The sequence below is a fragment of the Haliaeetus leucocephalus genome, unplaced genomic scaffold (genome assembly GCF_000737465.1).
Source record: "Haliaeetus leucocephalus isolate CR32 unplaced genomic scaffold, Haliaeetus_leucocephalus-4.0 Scaffold1000, whole genome shotgun sequence".
NCBI lineage: Eukaryota > Metazoa > Chordata > Aves > Accipitriformes > Accipitridae > Haliaeetus > Haliaeetus leucocephalus.
Window position 1 is genome coordinate 1,759,230 of NW_010973436.1, and position 19,059 is coordinate 1,778,288.

The following is a 19,059-nucleotide window of genomic DNA, read 5'->3' on the forward strand; positions in this document are numbered from 1 at the left end:
GCCGCCGGGCCTGGCTCCGCGGGGCGGGATGGTGGTGGTGGGGGGGGAGGCGGCCTTCCCGGGCGAGGCCGCGTTCGTCCTCCTCCGCCGTGGGCCCGGGGCCTGCCCGTGCGGTGCCGGCGTCCGCGGGCTCCGCCGTCCGCTTCAGTCCTGACCCGCGCGGGGCTTCCCGCTGTGTTTGGGGCTCCGCCATCCCCCGGGCCGGTGCTGGACCAGCCGCTCCCTCCCCCGGAGCCGGTGCTTGGGTACCGGTTCCCCCGGGGCCGGTCCTGCCGCCCCAAAGCCTTGGCCTGAGGCGCCAACAGCGGGGCTGTGCGAGCCGGTACCTGCTCTGTGGAGCCGAGAGGCCTTTCTCTGACAGGCCCGTTCGGTACCGGCTCTGCCCAGAGCTCACCTGGGTCGGTACCGGGCTCGGGTCGGTGCCAGTTTCCTGGTCATCCATCTCTTCCCCAAGTCTGGGTCGGTTTGACCTGTCTGGGGCATGAGGGTGGCTCGGTCCCCAGGTTCCCAAACGGACCCGGTACCGGCCACGCTCCTTCCAGGGCTGCTCTGGGCTCTCCCCGCCCCGGCCGGGGGCTTCTCCCCAGCTTTGCCGGTCGGTACCGGCAGTACCGGCCCTGTGCGGCAGTGGCCAGGGTGCGGCGAGGACTGGGTCATCGGGTCCCTGTGCATCGGGTCGGTCCCGCTGTGGTGCTCAGTGTGGGCTATGGCAAGAGGTGACCGACCCCTCCAAGGAGACACCGAGGTCCTGGTGGGGACCCCGGAGCCGTGGGGGATCAGGAGGGTTGCGTGGGACTGGGTGGAGCTGATTTATCCCACGGCTTTTCCATTGCGTCCCCCAAATCGGGTTTAATTCCTGGGATGGTTCCAGGGGTGTCCTCAGCAGGGTGGGGGATGGTCCCTGAAATGACAGGAGAGGGCCATGAGGAGGTTTGTGTGAGCCTTAGGTGCTGGGGAACGGCTCCCAGCCCCACAGAGCGGTGCAGACCCACCACCTTTCAAGCAGCTGGGGGTTTGGATCAGCCCCTTGCTCAGGAGTGGGTGCCCTGAGATTTGGGAGGGTTTTGCTGTGGGTCCACGCTGATGACTTGTTTAAAGGGAGCAGATGTTTTGTGGTCTAAGGCTTCTCTTGGATGTTTTTCCAGCCTCACCAAAGCTTCTTGGAGTTCTTTCATTCTCACTGTTTGCATCTGCTGGCATCCCTCCGATTGGCACTGGGGGGATAGCCCAAATTTTCACACGTGGGTGAGCTCTGAAAGCTCTCTGGTCCCCCATAACCCACTCTCTGCCCCAAGATTAAACATGCCCCGTCTCCTGCTTTATTTTTTGGCCATTTGGAGCTCCTGGAGTGTTTTAGAGGTGACGCGGGGGCTGCCCACCAGCAAAGCACAGCATGGCTCAGTGCAGCGGCGGTGGGATGGAGATGCAGGAGGTGGATAGGAGTTGCCTTGGTAACGTTTACGCTGCTGTGGGTACGTTTTTGGTCTCTTAAACAGATGATACAGTCCTGGATTTGCGGGAGGATGAGGTGAATTGTGAATGTCTTGGGGATTTTGGTTTTCCTGAAAAATGCTGTAATTTAACTGAATTCTTTCTCTGCTTTCAGGGCTATTCAGAGTCCCCAGACCTGGAGTTTGAATATGCAGATACTGACAAATGGGCAGCAGAGCTCTCCGGTAAGGAACTTGTCTTGGTGGATCAATTAATCAGCCATGATTTTCTTTCCTGGTAGTGATTAAAGGAGCTCTGTCAACTCCAGTATTGCTCTATTATTGTCTTTAAACACCTTATTCGTGTTAAAAGGAAGTGATATTGTGTAATTAATTTTTTTAGCCTTATGCTGGGTATGTTTTTTGCATTTGCCTCATCTTGGATAAAACTGCAATTAACGTGGCCAGGTTGCAGCTTTCTCTGACAACTCGGTGCAGGTTGTTGGAGATTTTCCTCTGTGCTCTTTCGGCAGAGCTGTACAGCTACACAGAAGGGCCAGAGTTCCTGCTCAACCGCAAGTGCTTCGAGGAGGACTTCAGGATCCACGGTAAGATCCTTCTCTTTGACCTCTTGCCCCTTCTGGGAGGGACAGGGATCTCCTGAAGGAGACATAGGGACTGATGCATTAATGCTGCGTCAGAAAGCTCGAGCTGTGCACTGATAGTCTTCACACGGTTTGTACTGGAGACCTCATTAGCGTGCGTGGGCTGGCTCTGGAGCTCAGCTTGCTGCCTCCAGCGTGCTCAGCGTTTGCTGATGTTGCTGTCCGAGGTGGTTCATCAGTGCCAGGACGGCTGTGCTGGAACATACTGGCAGCAGCAAGAGCATCCAGCTCATTTCCCATCAGCTGCCAGCGCTGGTTCAGATGGATGTGATTCATCTAGTTGTCTGAGGGAAGGCAGGAGACGGTCCCTCTGGGCCGATCATGCATTCCTGGGCGTTACTTCCCAGAGCACAGCGTTCCCTGGGGCAGCCCTGTTTTCCGTCATGCTGAATCCTTTTGAGCTTTTCCAGTGATGTTTGTGTCCAGGGCAGGCAGAGGAGCCCCGTGCCCTCAGCCTGCCTACTTTGGCTTTTCAGTGCGGGAGAAGAAATGGACCGAACTGGACAAGAACCAGCACCGCACCCACGCCATGCGGCTTCTTGACGGGCTGGAGGTCACTGCGCGGGAAAAGAGGCTGAAGGTTGCCCGAGCCATCCTTTACGTTGCCCAAGGTGACACCAGGCCTCTGCCCCCTTAGTTTCCCCATTGCTAAATCTGGGTAATGGATTGGAGGCTATCAATTTAAAAAACTTAAAATAGTTTTTTTTTCTTGCATTTTTTATTTCATCTGGAATGAAGCTAATTCTCACGGGAGCCAGACAGTTTATAGGAGTTTGTTCCAAAATTTGGCCTACTTCCCTGTGCTATCCTGGATCTGCCAGACCTCGGCTGCGTTACCTACAGGAGGGCAATTCTGTCCTCTGCATCCAACTTTTTGCCTTAAAATTAAGGCTGTGTTTTTCATTCCCCATGCAAAGTGCTCTGGCGGTGTGGGAGGGCCTCAGGATCCCTACGGAGATGGGATCCAGCAAGGGTATCATTGCAGGCACGTTTGGGGAGTGTGGCTCTGAGGCTGAGGTGCAGGCCTGGATGAGGTATAACATCTTCCTCTTGCTGGAAGTGGGGACGTTCAACGCTTTGGTGGAGCTGCTGAACATGGAGATTGAGTGAGTACTGGAGGAAAGCACTTCAGAAATGGCTCTGGAGCTCCATGGCAGGAGTTTTTTCCAGTTGGTGGCAGTCCCATTCCTGGTCTGTCTATTCCTAATCTGATTCGGCCAGCCACCAGTAATGACTCCTGCTGTTCTGGGTGGATAGGTAATGTAGAATTATACCTGATTTATACAGAAATTCATTATGAGTCGTGCTGCCTGGCAGCAAATAGAGGCAGGTCTGTTCCTCCTCCCTTGATTGCATTGTGAACAGGGGACTTGTTGCAGCTATATCTAGTCCAGGGTTTGGCTCTGGCATGTGGGTTGCTCGTGGCAGAGTTAAAATGTCTCCAAAGGCCCCTCTTGAGGCTGTTTTCCCTCCACAGTAACAGCGCAGCTTGCAGCAGTGCCGTGAGAAAGCCGGCCATCTCCCTGGCTGACAGCACGGACCTCAGGTATGGAGCAGGGCTTGGGAGGATGGGATGCTCTAAGGCCAAGGAGGGGGACCCAGCACTTGCTGGTTTCTTTGGTGAGCTAAGACAGGCCAGCAGGCACCGGAGGGTGTCCCAGGGCTGTCCCAGCTTCTGCCCTGGCTCTGTGAATGTTGTCAGGTGTGCTCAGGTCTGCTCAGTCCGCAGATGTCCCTTGTGCTCAGCCTGCACAGCAGGCATGTGGCTGGTTGGGGACATGAAAGCAATAAAGTATGGGAAAGCAATTTTTTTTCCTGGTTTGACTTGCAGAGACCTTTTTCCCCAGTGCCTGAGCACCAGTCCCCTGGTGTGGAGTGGGTGCATGGAAACCAGCTGTGGTCTGGGCTGGTCCAGCCTCCCCCCAGAGCCCTGGGTGCTGGTGGTGCCTCCATAACTCATCCCAGCCTCTGGTGATTTGCCTGACTTTCTGCTTTTTGCAGGGTACTGCTGAACATCATGTACCTGATTGTGGAGACTGTTCGGCAGGAGGCTGAGGGGGACAAGCCTGAGTGGAAGAGCATGAGACAGACCTTCCGAGCAGAGCTGGGTGAGGACCATGTGCTTGGATGTTGACAGGATGGAGGTTTCTAGGGCTGAAGTGCGAGCAAGTGAGATGGGGTTTGTCTCTAGGCCTCAGTTAATAGGGACTGGCAGCACTGGGTTGGTTTCTCCTAGGCTGAACCTTGCTGGTGGGGCAAAGCGGGATGAGCAGAGGAAGGCAGCCAGCCTTTTCTGCTGTCCGGCTGGTCTCTCCCTGGGCAAAAAAGTTGAATATTGGGGCTGTCATTTCCTCACAACACAGAAGTAAGAAATTGTGGAGGTTACAAGGCCTTGGAAAGGAAGCAAGAAGTTGTCTGGGGTGAGATGAAGATCTCAGAGATGGGGGGTGTGAGACTGCAGAGGCTGTGTGAGGGTGCAGAGGCTGGTGGTGCTGGCAGTTGGGGTGAGGTCAAGGGTGAGGGATGCCTGGCTATTCCTGCCATGTGGTTCCAGGAGCACCCCTGTACAACAACGAGCCCTTCTCTGTCATGCTCTTTGGGATGGTGACCAAATTCTGCAGTGGCCACGCTCCGCACTTCCCCATGAAGAAGGTGCTGCTCTTGCTCTGGAAGACTGTGCTGGTAAGGAGAGGCCATGGGGTGTGCTGACATGCATCTTGTGGTTTGACGTTCAGCAGAGGAAGGAAATTCTGCTCTCAGAGCTGTCTGTAATTGCTCCATCCTCTTTTTCTGGTGTTCAGCTGAGTAGTTTGTGCCCTATTAAAGCCACACCCAGGTTTCACCCCATAGGGGAGCATTGCATATGGGTGTCTGGAGCTGGATACTGACGACAGACCCAAAGCAAGGTCCCTGGCTGGGGTCTGCATGAAAGAAAAGGTCCAGACACTTCAATTGTTGATGCCTGAACACCCTCCTGTCCCTTCTGCCTTTCACAATGACAAGAGCAGCACGGGCCCAGGCAGCTCTTGTTTTACACCCTGAGGAAGGATTTGGGACTCCTGGAGAGTGGATTTGGAGAGGGCCCCGGTGCCATGTGTCAAGGGGTCCCCTGTGCTCAGGGTGCCATGGTCTCCCTTGCAGTGCACCCTTGGGGGCTTTGAGGAGCTCCAGAGCATGAAGGCAGAGAAGCGGGAGATCCTGGGCCTCCCACCTCTCCCAGAGGACAGCATTAAAGTGATCCGCAACATGCGAGCTGCCTCCCCACCCGCATCCGCCTCTGATCTGATTGAGCAGCAGCAGAAGCGAGGCCGGCGAGAGCACAAGGTGAGGCTGGCGCAGGGAGCTGGGGATGGTGATGTTAATGAGGGGACTGCTGGGGTCTGGGCACTGACCTTGGAGCAACTTGTCCCCACATTACTCACCTGCCTGCTCTTCTGTCTCCAGGCCCTAATTAAGCAGGATAACCTCGATGCCTTCAACGAGCGGGACCCTTACAAAGCTGATGACTCCCGTGAGGAAGAGGAGGAAAATGATGATGACAACAGCCTGGAGGGAGAGACCTTCCCCCTCGAACGGGACGAAGTGATGCCTCCACCCACTCAGCATCCCCCCAGTGACCGCATCACCTGCCCCAAGGGGCTACCCTGGGCCCCCAAGGTCCGGTGAGTCCGTGGGGCTGACCTGCAGGGAGAGCTGGAGCAGGTTGAGGAAAACGGAGGCTGTTAAATGCTGAGAACTTCAGCAAGGCTGTGGGGAAGATGATGGGGTCGTCACTTTGGCGGCTGTTCTTTTGGTGGGGTGGGCTCAGCACCATCTCCTTTATCTGACAATGAGGTTTTTCCTGATGGCCTGTGCCTGGGGCTGTGGTGTACCTAGGCAGACAGGAAGATGTGACTCTTCCCCTTTTCCCTTTGCTGCAGAGAGAAGGACATTGAGATGTTCCTGGAGTCCAGCCGCAGCAAGTTCATTGGCTACACGCTGGGCAGGTGGGTTCCTGCAGAGCCAGCCTGGGGGGCTGCCAATCTGGGGGGGAAGTTCTGAGCTCGCTGGCTTGTTCTTGGGGTGGTGGTCTCTGACCAGCCCATGGGTGGCTCAGGTTTGCTCCTGCCTGCACCCATCCCGGCTCTTTCCCTTCTCTCTAGTGACACCAACACTGTGGTGGGCTTGCCCAGGCCCATCCACGAGAGCATCCGAACCCTGAAGCTGGTGAGTACATTGATGAATTCCTCCAGCCCCTGCTGTTGTGTGGATGCCCCTTCCCCATCACCCTGCACTGATCACAGGTCAGGGCCAGTGGTGCATTTTCCTGACCCCTCTCCCACTTGCTCAGCCCTTTGTTGGGAGTGGCCATAATTTTTCATCCCATCACTGGTCTCCCAGGCTGACTGAGCCGCTTTCTTTATTGGCCTCATCCCTTTCGTACTGGGGTTGTCCCAGAGGTGAGGCCAGGAGCTACCACCCTGCCCATCAACATCGGTGACCACTGGGACAGGAATAACAGGGAGGGACTTAAAAAGATGATGGGACCAGGCTGGGGCTGGTGACATTGATGGGGGGAGTCTGTGGTGTGAACCTCTGCTCTCTCCCTGTGCAGCACAAGTACACATCAATCGCAGAGGTGCAAGTGCATATGGAGGATGAGTACCTGCGCTCCCCGCTCTCTGGGGTGAGTGTGGGCATGAGGATGAGACAAAGCTCCTAGGCTGGGAGCTGGGGGCACTTGGTGCCCCCAGGCCTTTTAGCTTTTGGCAGGGCTGGGGGGTTTGCTCTGCTGGGGAGGGAGGGAGGAGCAATTGCTGTGGGCAGAGGGTGGGGGGTGTGGAGAGGCTTTGGGCAGGAGCTGGGGGTATCCTGCCCTTGGGGTTGGAGAGCCTAGGGCTGAGCCAGGCCCACAATGCCGGTGGCAGCTCCTGGTATGAGGTTTTGTGGTCTCTCCTGGCACCAGGGGGAAGAAGAAGTGGAGCAAGTCCCTGCAGAGATCCTGTACCAGGGCCTCCTGCCAAGCCTGCCGCAGTACATGGTGAGCTGGGGAGCACTGGGGGTCCTCTGGGCTCAGTGGAGGGGGTCTGCCTCCACTGCTCCATCCCTTTCCGGTGATGCCCCCCAGGTTTTCTTCCCTCCCCACATATACAACCCTGTTACTCCCTCCTGTGGTGGGGAGGGGATCCTGTGTCCGGTTCCCCCGCTCCCATCCCTGTTCCATCAATCCTTTCTCCCCAGATTGCTCTGCTGAAGATCCTCCTTGCCGCAGCCCCCACCTCCAAAGCCAAGACAGACTCCATCAACATCTTGGCAGATGTCTTGCCGGAGGAGATGCCGTGAGTGATAGTGGAGGGCAAGCAGAGGTGCTGGGTGATGGTGGGAAGGGAACGGAGGATGGGAGGGAGTCAGGCAGGGTGGCATGGTTTGGGCTGGGGCTGCTCTGAGGCCTCCTGGGTGATCTGACCGTCTTCTGCTCGGTGGTGTGCCAGGAATTGTGTGTTGCTGCAGGAGCTGGCTGCAGCTGGCTGCTGAGAGCCCAGGGGATGGCAGCACTGTCTGCCAACACCTCCGGGGCTGGCAGGGTGCGGACAGTGCCCCAGCCCAAAGATCCCTCTGTGTCCCCCAGGACCACAGTGCTGCAGAGCATGAAGCTGGGGGTGGATGTCAATCGGCACAAGGAGATCATCGTCAAAGCCATTTCTGCTGTGCTGCTCCTTCTGCTCAAGCACTTCAAGCTGAATCACATCTACCAGGTGAGGTGGGCCAGGGTCCAGCCGCCCTGCACGGGGCTTTGGGGATGCGCCAGGACCCAGGGTGGGTCCCCATTCACCTGCCTTTCTCCTCAGTTTGAGTACATGGCCCAGCATCTGGTCTTCGCCAACTGCATCCCGCTCATCCTGAAGTTCTTCAACCAGAACATCATGTCCTACATCACTGCCAAGAACAGGTAGTGGAGGGGGTTGCCTGCCCGCATCCCTGCCGGGTGTGGGGAGCGGGTCCCTGCTTGCTTTTCCCCTCCACAATCCCTCCCTGGCTGTGGCTTCGGCGCAGGTAGATGCAGGGAAGTGCCCACTCCAGTGGGTGGGAGGCGTGGGGCTGTGTTGCCCCCAGGCCAGGTGGGATCAACACCCCCTCTTTTCCACAGCATTTCTGTCCTGGACTACCCGTACTGCGTGGTACATGAGCTGCCGGAGCTGACGGCAGAGAGCCTGGTGAGTTGCTCCCTTCTCTGCCAGGTCCTGGCATCCTGGGGTGCTTCCCAGGGGGGATCATGGGTGCAGGGAGGCAGCAGGGCTCCAGCACCCAGCCCTGGCACCCCCAGCACTCCTGGACTCGGCCCCTGGTGCTGCTGAGGGTTTGGGGGGGTGCATGGGGCTGGCAGACATCTCCTGCCTGCATGCTGTGCTGTACCCCTTTGGGCAAGGGTCCTCAGACCAGAACAGCCTCTTCTCATCCCAGCTCTGATCTCTTGCCTGACCCCTTCCTCTGCTTTCCTGCAGGAAGCTGGAGACAACAACCAGTTTTGCTGGAGGAACCTCTTCTCCTGCATAAACCTCCTGCGCATCCTGAACAAACTGACCAAGTGGAAGCACTCCCGCACCATGGTGAGGGCTGGGGAACCCACTGGGGCTCAGCCCCGGCCAGACTGGGCTGTCACAGGGTGCCTGGACAGGGTGAGGGGGCTGTGGGTGCCTTGGGGTGGCCCTTGCATGGTACCCCAGACTTTGCTGGGGAGCAGGAGGCAAGAGAGGGTAGGTGGAAGGGGAGAGGGACAGTGCACACTGCAGGGAAGAGCTTGTGTGTGCTGGAGGTGGTGGTTGGCATGTGTGTACCCATGTATCTGTCCCAGCCATGTCAACCCGCTGTCCCCGGCTGCTGGGGGTGCTGTTCCCTGCAGATGCTGGTGGTGTTCAAGTCAGCACCCATCCTGAAGCGGGCACTGAAGGTGAAGCAGGCCATGATGCAGCTTTATGTGCTGAAGCTGCTCAAGGTACAGACCAAGTACCTGGGCCGGCAGTGGAGGAAGAGCAACATGAAGACCATGTCGGCCATCTACCAGAAAGTGCGGCACCGTCTCAATGATGACTGGGCTTACGGCAACGGTATGTCCTTCACAGCAGCTGCAGAACATCCCGTTACCTGCTGTCCTTCCTGCTCCGTGCAGTGATGTGTCTGTGCCCAGAGCTGTCCCTTTTCTGCTTAGGGCTCGTGCAACCCTTAGTTCTGGGGTGCGGGGAGGGATTTGGAGTGGTGGCATCGCAGGGAAGAGGGAAAGGGCTGGCAATGGCTGGTGTTGGAGCTATTGGTGGCTGCCTGCTCTGTGCTCTGCGTGTTGCTCTTTGTAAGGACCTGCAAAGATGTTTCCTGAGGGACTTGGGCTTGCTGAAGGGCCCCCAGCTCCCCTCTGACACCCCTCTTCACTCTGCCCAGACCTGGATGCCCGGCCCTGGGACTTCCAGGCAGAGGAATGTGCCCTGCGTGCCAGCATCGAGCGCTTCAACTCACGTCGCTACGACCGGGCACACAGCAACCCTGATTTTCTGCCTGTGGACAACTGCCTGCAGAGCGTGCTGGGCCAGCGTGTGGACCTGCCTGAGGATTTCCAGGTCAACTACGACCTGTGGCTGGAGCGGGAGGTCTTCTCCCGACCCATCTCCTGGGAGGAGCTGCTGCAGTGAGGGATGACTGGGAGGCAGGAGGGGGTGCTTTGGGGAGATCACAAAGCCGGCCTGCTGCCGAGGGGCAGGAGGAGAGAGGCTTTGGGGGGGGTGGGTCTGTGTGTGCCTGGGCCCCCTGTGGCAGGCTTGGGAAGAGGCTGGAGCTGTGGGGTCCTTGCCGAGGCACCATCCTGCCCCTCTGCCTCCTTCCAGGCTCTGCCAGGCTCAACCCCCGAGCTGAGGGTGAAGGCTTGGCGGAGGCCACAGTGCCCTGGGAGTCTCCTGTTGGGTGGGGGGGACCTGTGTGTGCCCCTGGTCGATGCTTTCAGAGGCAGCACTGCCATCACCCTCCTCCTGCCCCCCACCAGCCAGGGCTGAGACCCTTCTGCTCCACTTGGAGCAGCCAGTGGTGCGGGGAGCGGGGCAAAGTGGAGTGAGGGCCCCTTCGGTGCTGCTGCGGGACATGGGGAGCAGAGGCTGCTGTGGCAGGAAAACGGTCTGTCCCCCTGCCCAGACCCTGCCTGGGGGGACGTGGCGGTGGGGTCGGGGGTGCTGGGAGGGCGATGGCTTGGGGGATGAGGGTCTGTCCTCTCGCTGAGGGGCTGGGGACGGCTGGAGACTGCAGTCTTCCCTTGCCCCGCTGGGTGGGGTGGATGAGCTGTGTGTATATATATATATATATATATATTTCGTGATATCTCTGACCCGAGTGTGTCTGGGCTCTATCTGTGTCCCCATCCCTCCTGCCCCAGGGAAGCAGCAATGGGTGGGCCCAGGGATGGGGCTGAGCTAGCGCACAGGGTTCATTGTCTTGTGTCCTTGTCCCCACTCCTCAAGTCCCACTGGGGGTGGATTACCTGTCGCTGAAAGATTTAATATTTTGCAACTGGATCTGTTGGCTTGGGGGAGCTGGTGACCTCGGGGTTGCAGGCAGGAGCTGGCAGGTTCAAGCAGGCATTTGCCTGTCCCTTTCCCTGAACCCTCCCGAGTTCTGCCCTGGGATTTCTGACACCGGCATGGTGGTGGTGTCACTGGGATTTTCTTTGGCCCCTGTTCCCAGCATTGGAGCCTGGCCTTAACAGAGCTCACTCTTACGCCTTGCTGTGCCTCAGTTTCCCTGGCAGAGGGGCAGCAGCAGCCCTGGCCAGCTCAGGTGGGTAAAATCCCAGGCGATTCACCCCTGGTTTGAGCGGGGAGAGGCAGAGCAGGGGCAGAGGAAACTTTGCTTCCCTGCCCAAGGGTGGTGGTGGTGGTGGTTGTGGGCAGAGGGAGGCTGGGGCAGCCCTGATTTACTCCCTGTCGCCTGCTGGGATGCATCAGGGCCAAGTCCATGGTGCTCCAGGAGTGAGCCCAGCTTTGCGGGATGCTCAGCCCCTGCTCTGGAGACCTTCTTGTGGGCTCTGAAGGCAGGAGGCAGCACACTCAGCGCTTAGCAGACATAAGAGAAGCCATGCCAGCTTAGCCTCGATGGTAACGTGCCCTTAATCAGTCCCCAGACTGTGCGGCCATAAGACGGGCTGTGGGACCCATCCTGCCCGCTTCCCTCATAGCCATGGGCAAGGGACAGGTGCTGACATCGAGCTGGAGCCCAGCGATCACTCCAAGGTCCCTATTGCTGCCCCCTGACCCTGTCCCCCCGTGAGCAGCATGGATCAGGGGGGATGTCCCTGGAGCAAGATCTGGCTGGGGGGTGCAACCACCACCGTCACATTGGAATGGGTGATGCCTGAATTTTCAAAGTGTACTGAGTCCCCGCTGAGTGGTTTCCTTCCACCTGGGTGCCCCTAGCACCCACCCTGGCCCCCAAAACCTGGTCCTGGTGCAGGAGCTGGCTGGGGGAGCCCGGCAGGACGCTCACAGATGAGGTGTGAGCTGAGCCGAGCTCTCCATCACACCTCGCTCCCCTCCGCCTGCTCCAAAATGTTCCCCAGCTGTGCCGGGCGATCACAGACTGCGGCTTTTATAGTGCTGCTGGAGCCATAAATAACTTATTAAAAATGTTTTATTGTTTATAAATGAATAACGAAATCCCCGCCGGTGGGAGGGGGGGCTGTGAGAGCCAGGGCACAAGATGTCCCAGGCAAGGATGGGCACCCATTGGGTGCATAGCCGGGCCGTGGGCTGTCTCCTGGGGGGCACCCACTGTGGCCAGGCTGTGCCAGGGGTGCTGAGCCTTGTGGGTGAGGAACAACATCCACAAAGGTCTTGGAGCATTTGGGCTCCCTTTGGCTGAAAACCTTGGGTTTTGGCTCAAATTGGGCTGGACCAACAGATTGGGTGCCTCCCCAAGAGGGTCTGTGGTGCCTGGCTGATGTTCCCCCCGGCCCCAGCACCAGGATGCAGGAGACCAGGAGCTGGGGGCAAGGTGGCATTGCAGTTTCTGGGGTTTTTTTGGCACGAGGGGGCCCTTGGAGGTGCGACAGCATCTCCTGGCGATAGGGTGAGCAGGAGCAAGGTGACGTCCCGTTTGTGACTTGGATTTGGGCTGTTTGTATGCAGTGGGGGGGGTCACACTGGCTGGGGGATGGGATGGGACATGCTGCTGCAACCTGGCGCTTGGAGGGACTTGCGGTGCACCCTGAGACCCCTGGAGCAGATGAAGCACGTCAGATGTGATAAGATGACCCCCCCTCAGACACCTGAGACTGGCCATACAGGTACCACCACTAAGGGGCTTCCTGCAGGCCCCCCAAATGGGGAAAACCCTCCAAATTGACCACTTCTTCGCCAAACACCCCAGTTGGGGCACCTGGGATGGTACCAGGGATGGGGGTCCCACCCCCTGGGATTAAAGCACCTCCCTGCTTCATCAATCTGAGGGGTAATGGGCATGGAGGGGCTATGGGTGACCCCACAGGGAAATGGGCTTCAATTTAGGTGTCTTTATCCCCGCAGCGCCCCACCCCATACTGGTTTATTCCCTGTCCTGGGGGGCTCTGCACATTGCAGGAGCTGGTGACTGTGCTGGGGAGGTCATCCTGAACCTTGTTTTCCCTCTGAGGGGGAGCAGAAACGCTGCTCGTGGTTTGGGGGGGGGGTTGAGGGCCTCCTTCAACATGCCTGGGGGTTTTGCTCTGCCCTGCAGTAACTCCCCCTGAACACCAGCTTGTGTGGGTCTTCCCAGTATGGTTGGACTGGAACGTGCCAAGCCTAATTTCTGCCATTGCTGGCTATGCTGGGGGAGGTTGGCGGCCAAATTTCAGCTGGGGAGGGGAGCGCTAACCCCAAAACAACCCAGTGCCCCTTGCCCCGGTGCACTCCTCACTGGCACAGTCCCCTCCCTGGACATACCCAAGGCTGGTGACCCCCAGGTCAGGCAGGGAGGGAGGCAGGTGGGGGGGGGGCCAAGGGGCTGCGACCCTGCTGCAAACCACTGGGTATCTCCATCAAATCCTATTCACTGAAGGTTCTTGGGGGGGGAGGAGGGGGCTCATTTTTTGGGAGCCACTTTCAGGGTCCTGAGCTGCCAGTGCCAGCCCCGCTGGGGCAGACTGGGTTTGGGGGTGACCCTTTTCCCTCCCCCAGCAGTCCCACTTTTGACACCACCCCCCCACCTGACAGCAGTGTGATGGGAGTGGGCTGGGATGCAGGAAAGCTCGTGGAGATCGGGGTGCACAGGGAGAGGGGTAAGGGTGACCCCAACAACCTGCTTCCAAACCCTGGTACTGGGTGGGGGGAGGACACACTCCGGGGTGGGGGGGTGAATGGTCCATGTCCCTCCCCACAGATCGATCACGTAGCCCAGTTCAGCAGGCTGCTGGTTGCCTCTTTGCTCTTCATCCTCAGCGGCACCAGAGCGGGCGACTTGTAGTCATGTTCGGGTGCTGGCTCGAAGGGGTGGGTGCCCAGGGCCGGGGGGGGTAGGCTGTGCAGGGAGTAGAGGCTGTTGATGCCGGGGTGGGGGCCGGGAGAAGCGGGGATGCCCATGAAGCCGGCGATGTTGCTGTGAGTGTGGGGGTACGGAGACATGCAGGGGGATGGGATGCTCTCGGGGGGCAGGAGCCCTGCGGGGCTCCCAGGGCCGGAGCTTGGCCACAGGTTGTTCTGCAGCTGAAAAAAAGGACCAAAAAAAAAAAAAAAAAAAAGGCCCAAAGTGAAGCAGGGGGAGGGCAGCTGAGGGTGGGGACCACATCACCCCCACCTTGGATCCCCTTCACCCTCCACCTTGGACACCCCTCACCCATTCACCCACAGGGTGCAAAGTGAGGGATGCCTTTGCTTTATTTTAATTGCCCTGGAGGGGGGGGTTGAATCCTGTTGAAATCCTCCTCCCCCATGCAGGGTGGTGGTGGTAGCATTTGGCACTGGGGATGCGTGTGAAGCTGAGCTTTAAATTATTTGTATGTTTTTCAGTGTTGCAAGAAAAAAAAAGGCAGTTTTGCAGAAAAAGGGGGGCAGGAAGTACTGATGTATGTGGAACAGCTAAAGGGGCTTCTTTTGGGGGGGACACCCCCAAAACCTGCCCCAAAGGGCATGTTCCTATGGGAGATGGAGTGGGACATTAAAGCAGCATCTTCCTGCATATGGCAAAATGTGATGCTGCATCTTTCCCCCTTTTCCATCCAGGGCCAGGTGCTTTTCCCAAGGGTGGATGGTATCACAGGGCCCGTGGGCGAGAAGGGGCAAAAATAGGTCATGTGTGTCACCCTGCGGGGACCCTAGGTGCAATGGGATGGGACCCCTACCCTGGGAGGGGGACGGGCAGGCAGCCACCGCAACATCTCTCACCTCCTGGATTTTCCCATAACGTTCCCGTTTCCGCCACTTGGCCCGTCGGTTCTGGAACCAGACCTGGGGGATGGAGGAGAGGGCTGAGGCACAGGGACCCCTGCCTGCCCAGGGCGAGATGGGCAGCCCTCTGCCCAGGTCCATGCTCATCTTCCCGCCAGGAAAAGAGCCCTAATACCATGCCCCAGCATCTCGGTAAACTGGAGATGAACAGAGGAAGCCACCCTTCTGCACAGCCCCGTTTGAGCTCACCAGCCTTTTTCTCTACCAAGAACAGAAATATCTCTTAGCCCTCTTGGAAAATAAGCAGTCCTGCTCCGTGCACAGTCCTTTTCTCTCCCTTGTGTTTCTGGGCCTCGTTTAGCCCAGGTTTCGATGGAGAATGAGGCTCTCTGAGTCCTGCATGGTCATGATGACCCACCTGCATGTCCCCTCTGTGCTGCTGGATGGGGTTGAGGACTGGAGGTGGCTGGGGCGGTGACGGCTCCAGCAGCATCTCCTGGAGAGGAGGACATGGTACTGGGATTCTCATCACAGGGCTCTCATGGTTACAGGTAATTTCATCTAAATTCACCCCAAATCAGGGCTTGGAAGCTGTGGTGGGTGCTGTCTGGCTGGGTGGTTGCAGGCTTGGGGTGCATGTCCCCTGCCCGTGCCTTGTCACCAGCTCCTGTCCCATGGGGAGGGCAGCACCTAGGAGTCGATGGCTTGAGGCATCCAGCACTCAATGGGTGCTCCCTGCTCGCTTCATTACCCACCCACTTTCACTTTTCTCCCCATCGGGTGCCCCCTCCAGCCACTTCTTCCTGCTGGGAGCCTCAAACCACATGGAGATGCCTCTGGAAAGAGCTCCATGGCCTGACACGAGTGTGATGTCGGCAGAGCTGGGGTGGCGAGGGAGGGCCTCGTCCTGCCCCACATCCTGGGATGTGCCACCCCCAGCCCCATCTGCGCCGAGCTCTTTGGGATCCCTCTCCTGGGATGGCAGCTCCATTGCTGCTAGTCCTGGGCTGGAGAGAGCTGAGATGGGGGTTGAGTTGGGGAGGGAGGTTGGGGATGATGGATGCATGGGGGGGATCACGTTAGGGGATGCTGGGGGGGCAGGTTGGCAGTGACCTCCCAAATTTTGGCTCTTCCTGCCCCTTGGGAGCTGCAGAGGAGGGGACAAGGGGAGAACTGGAGAGAGCTCAGAAAGGCAACTGGCATCCACATCCTGTGGCGGTGGGTGAAGCCAGCGCCTTGGCTGGGATTTCCCCTCTGGGGCTTAGCATAATCCTCCTGGGAAAAACAGCTTCTAGCTCAGCATCACCCTGCGGAAAAGGGGAAAAACATCCTCCAACTCTGCCCGGCACCACCTGGGGTGGCCGTGCCCATCCCTATGGAAGCCTGGGAGCCAGGGACCCATGCCCATACCTGCACCCTGGCTTCAGTCAGGTCCGTCCGTAGTGCCAGCTGCTCACGGGCATAGACATCAGGGTAATGCGTTTTCTGGAAAACCTTCTCCAACTCCTCCAGCTGGAATGTGCTGAAGGTCGTCCTGTTCCTCCGCTTCTTGCTCTTGCTCTTGCCGAGGGGCTCGGGGAGCTCGGGGACCCCGTGTTCCCGTAGGCTGCCCAGGGGTGCTGCCAGCGGGCACCCCAGCTCCCCTGGGGCTTTCACGGGGGCCCGGCAGGCTGCGGGCATCGCCTGGTACCCGCCTTTGCATCCCTTCTCGCTGCCTGGCGGGGGGGAGGCACAAGACGGGGTGGTGTTAATGGTGCTGGTGAAGTTAAGAGCTCTTGGTGCCTGCAGCCCCAACCCTCTCCTCCCATCCCTGTGTGGTCCCAGTCATGCCAGGGGGATGCTGGGGTACAGGAGCAAGGGGCTCGGCACAGGCATGCAGCAGGTCGGATCCATCACCAGGGAAGGCAAAATGCCCTGGGGAGCTGTGGGGAGGCAATGCTCCCCGAGGGTGTGTGGGGGGGAAGCCTGGCTGGAGCAGGGGAGGACCCACGGCTGGGGGTCCCACTTGGGGACCCTCTCAGATGCTGCTAGTCAGGGATGGGCGAGCAGAGGCAGAGAAGGTGAGCGCAGGATCGTCTTGCGTACAGGGCTTTACTCAACTCTCCTCATCCCTCTCCTTCTGTTCCCTTCCAGCACGGGCTGACACCTTCACCCTGCTCGGCTGCGCCCAGGGCAGAGACATCAGATCCACCAGTAACCCCAGCCCACCCTGGCACTGGGCCGTATCCAGACCCCCACGCCTGAGCTCGGTTCAAGGAGATCCTCTGCCTGCCCCCGGGGCCAGCATTTCCCTGTAGCTGTAAGTCTCAGGAAAGCATTTGGAAAGGAGTGAAAAATAAAACCACCCTTTTTGCTAGAGAAGAGCTCCCCTTCCCCACCCTCCTGTGAGGCCGGGGGGCCAGAGCAAGAAGTTTGGGGGTTCCCCCCCCTTCCCCTCGCTGCTGCGGCATCTCATGAAATTGGTTCAAGGAGATAAGTCACTGCCATGCATTTCGGAGGTCACCTTTGTCTCCCGGGAGGGTTGTCTGTCCCTACACGGGGACACACAGGGCTCAGTGGCTCCAGCCAGTGCTGGGTGCTGCTGGGACCCCGAGGAACTGAATCAGTGAAGGGAGAACTGAAGGGGGACTTAGCAGATGCGGGGGGGTGGCTTGAGGTTCCCCAGCAACCGAGGGGATGTAGGGGTGTCACCTGGGAAGGAGACAACCCAAAAATGCTGGGTTTTGCCCTGGTCTCACCCCCACCCCAAGCACCAGCTTCAGAGACTCGGGCTTGCTGCAGGTGGAGAGAACTGTTCCCTCTGGAGGGGCAGGATCAGGCCCAAGGCTGGGGCCGGCGAGGGAGGAAATCGCCTCCTTTGGGATGGATCCTCCTTCCCAGCCCGTTAACCATCACATCCCGGTGGAGCGGGGAAATGGGGTCCCCATCCCTACAGACCCACTGGCGGCTCCGCGCCCCCTGAACCAGCCCCTACCACGGCCTTTTCCAGACTTTCAGTTTTGATTTTTGGTTGTTTCCTAATTAAGGCAATTTGGGGGTTACGGCGCACAGCAGAGAGCCAAAATCCAGCTGCTTTGAATTAATGGGAAAATGTTATCTGGGGGGAGGTTTGGGGGGGCGATTGCTCCCCGTCCCTCTCGGTACCGACCTGTCTACGTGCCCGGTGGTGGGTAACGGTGAAGGAATGAGGCCAAATTGCCATTTCCTCCCCGCTTTGTCCTCTGAAGGGCTTGGCCACCAGGCCGGGGGTTTTTAATGATAAAAAACAAGTCCCACCAAGGAGTGGAGCGAAGGCAAAAAACCCAAGTGTGACTGAAAATAAGGAAAAATGACTGGGGGAAAAAAAAATCCTGCCACACAAAGCAGTCCGATAAATGCATTGGGTTTGGGTTTTTTTCCCCCTTTTCAAAGGCAACATGCCGCATTTCTGAGCAATCCCTGGGTTTCGGCATTGGAGACAAATAAATAAATGGCCAGAAAGAAGGAGAAGGCAGGAGGGGAGCAGGATACGGGCGTGTAGCTAAATAAACATGGCATCGCAGGGGGACAAAGAGGATGGGAAAACCCGAAGATATAGATATTTTCTTTCCCCCCCTCCTTCCCTGACACCCCCTGAAAGATTTGGCGGCGCTGGGGAAGTCAGCAGCTGGGGCACAGCTGTACAATTCTTGGGTTAACCGGGAGGGGAAAAGGAGAACTCAAAGGGATCATTAGAGAAGGGATGGGGGCACGGAAAGGACTCCCGGGAACCGGGGGAGACACCCCAGCCGCCAGCGAAAGGCACCCCTGGGGACGGCAGCACCTCCCCACCACCCCCCCTGCACCGGGAGCAGGTAAGCACGGTGGAGGGGACCGGCCCGGTGTCCCCGGTACCCCCGGGGCTTTTTCTACCTGTTTCCCCCCCAACCCCGGCCGGGAGCGGGGCGGCTTTGCTGGGCCCCACCTGGTTCCCATTACACCCGCGGCGGTGCCTTTTCCCTCTTATATTAAAATGAAGGATGTGGGGGGGGGAGGAATAAAAGGCCCGTGGGACCGGGGAGCCCCGGAGGGACGGGATGAGCCCGATCAGTCCCGGCCGGAGCCCCCGACGGTCCCGGCCGGGAGGGAAAGTGCGAGGGAGCGGCGGCGGCGGGGGCTGCTCGGCCGGTGGGAGCGACGGGGAGAGCTCCCGGGGAAGGGTCTCGTCCTGCCCGGGCCCGGAGAGGGGTGCGGAGCCCCGGCAGCCGGGGGAGCGGCGTGTCCCGGGAGGCCCGGAGCCGTGCCCCCGGTAGCACCGGGGAGGCGGGAGAGCTGGAGCCCCGGGGCCGTGCACCGGGGAGCGCCGTGCTCCGCAATCCCCGCGGCCCGGTCCCGGCACGGGCCCGGACCCGTCCGTGCGGCGGGAGCGCCGGTTGTTGCCGCCGGTGAGGCCCGGGGACGGGAGGCGGCGACCGGCCGCGCCTTTCCAGCCTCCTGCGAGGGACGGGGCCGTTCTCCGTCCGCGGTTAACGGGCTCCAGCCCCGTCGGGACCCGCCGCTCCTCCGCCCGGGGTTGCGGCGGGCCCCGGCCCGGCCCCGCCCTCGCGGCAGCGGGGCCGGGGGTCTCCCACCGCC

At 59.2% G+C, this 19,059-nt stretch overlaps 2 protein-coding genes across 4 annotated transcripts in view; one reads left to right on the forward strand and one right to left on the reverse strand.

Moving 5' to 3' along the window:
• The window catches only part of STRIP1 (striatin interacting protein 1), a 10,584-nt gene extending 275 nt beyond the window's left edge, over positions 1–10,309 (forward strand). Inside the window, exons 2-22 of one of the 3 annotated variants that reach the window (XM_010584590.1) lie at positions 1,146–1,432; positions 1,607–1,676; positions 1,964–2,038; positions 2,572–2,706; positions 3,081–3,201; positions 3,573–3,641; positions 4,097–4,203; positions 4,650–4,777; positions 5,237–5,419; positions 5,540–5,757; positions 6,016–6,081; positions 6,238–6,301; positions 6,690–6,761; positions 7,041–7,115; positions 7,316–7,413; positions 7,704–7,830; positions 7,924–8,024; positions 8,223–8,289; positions 8,578–8,682; positions 8,976–9,180; positions 9,509–10,309. In XM_010584590.1, the coding sequence (XP_010582892.1) occupies positions 1,394–1,432; positions 1,607–1,676; positions 1,964–2,038; positions 2,572–2,706; positions 3,081–3,201; positions 3,573–3,641; positions 4,097–4,203; positions 4,650–4,777; positions 5,237–5,419; positions 5,540–5,757; positions 6,016–6,081; positions 6,238–6,301; positions 6,690–6,761; positions 7,041–7,115; positions 7,316–7,413; positions 7,704–7,830; positions 7,924–8,024; positions 8,223–8,289; positions 8,578–8,682; positions 8,976–9,180; positions 9,509–9,756 (2,373 nt within the window). In that variant the 5' untranslated portion in view covers positions 1,146–1,393 and the 3' untranslated portion in view covers positions 9,757–10,309. The remainder of the gene's footprint in view (positions 1–1,145; positions 1,433–1,606; positions 1,677–1,963; positions 2,039–2,571; positions 2,707–3,080; positions 3,202–3,572; positions 3,642–4,096; positions 4,204–4,649; positions 4,778–5,236; positions 5,420–5,539; positions 5,758–6,015; positions 6,082–6,237; positions 6,302–6,689; positions 6,762–7,040; positions 7,116–7,315; positions 7,414–7,703; positions 7,831–7,923; positions 8,025–8,222; positions 8,290–8,577; positions 8,683–8,975; positions 9,181–9,508) is intronic. The other 2 variants (XM_010584589.1, XM_010584591.1) reach the window with 2 other exon arrangements.
• Positions 10,310–13,467: 3,158 nt separating this feature from the next.
• Positions 13,468–19,059, reverse strand: part of ALX3 (ALX homeobox 3) — a 6,225-nt gene continuing 633 nt past the window's right edge. The window contains exons 2-5 of the mRNA XM_010584777.1: positions 18,556–18,918; positions 15,877–16,181; positions 14,449–14,526; positions 13,468–13,785 (exon numbers count right to left, since the gene is read on the reverse strand). Of these exons, the coding sequence (XP_010583079.1) occupies positions 13,468–13,785; positions 14,449–14,526; positions 15,877–16,181; positions 18,556–18,918 (1,064 nt within the window). The remainder of the gene's footprint in view (positions 13,786–14,448; positions 14,527–15,876; positions 16,182–18,555; positions 18,919–19,059) is intronic.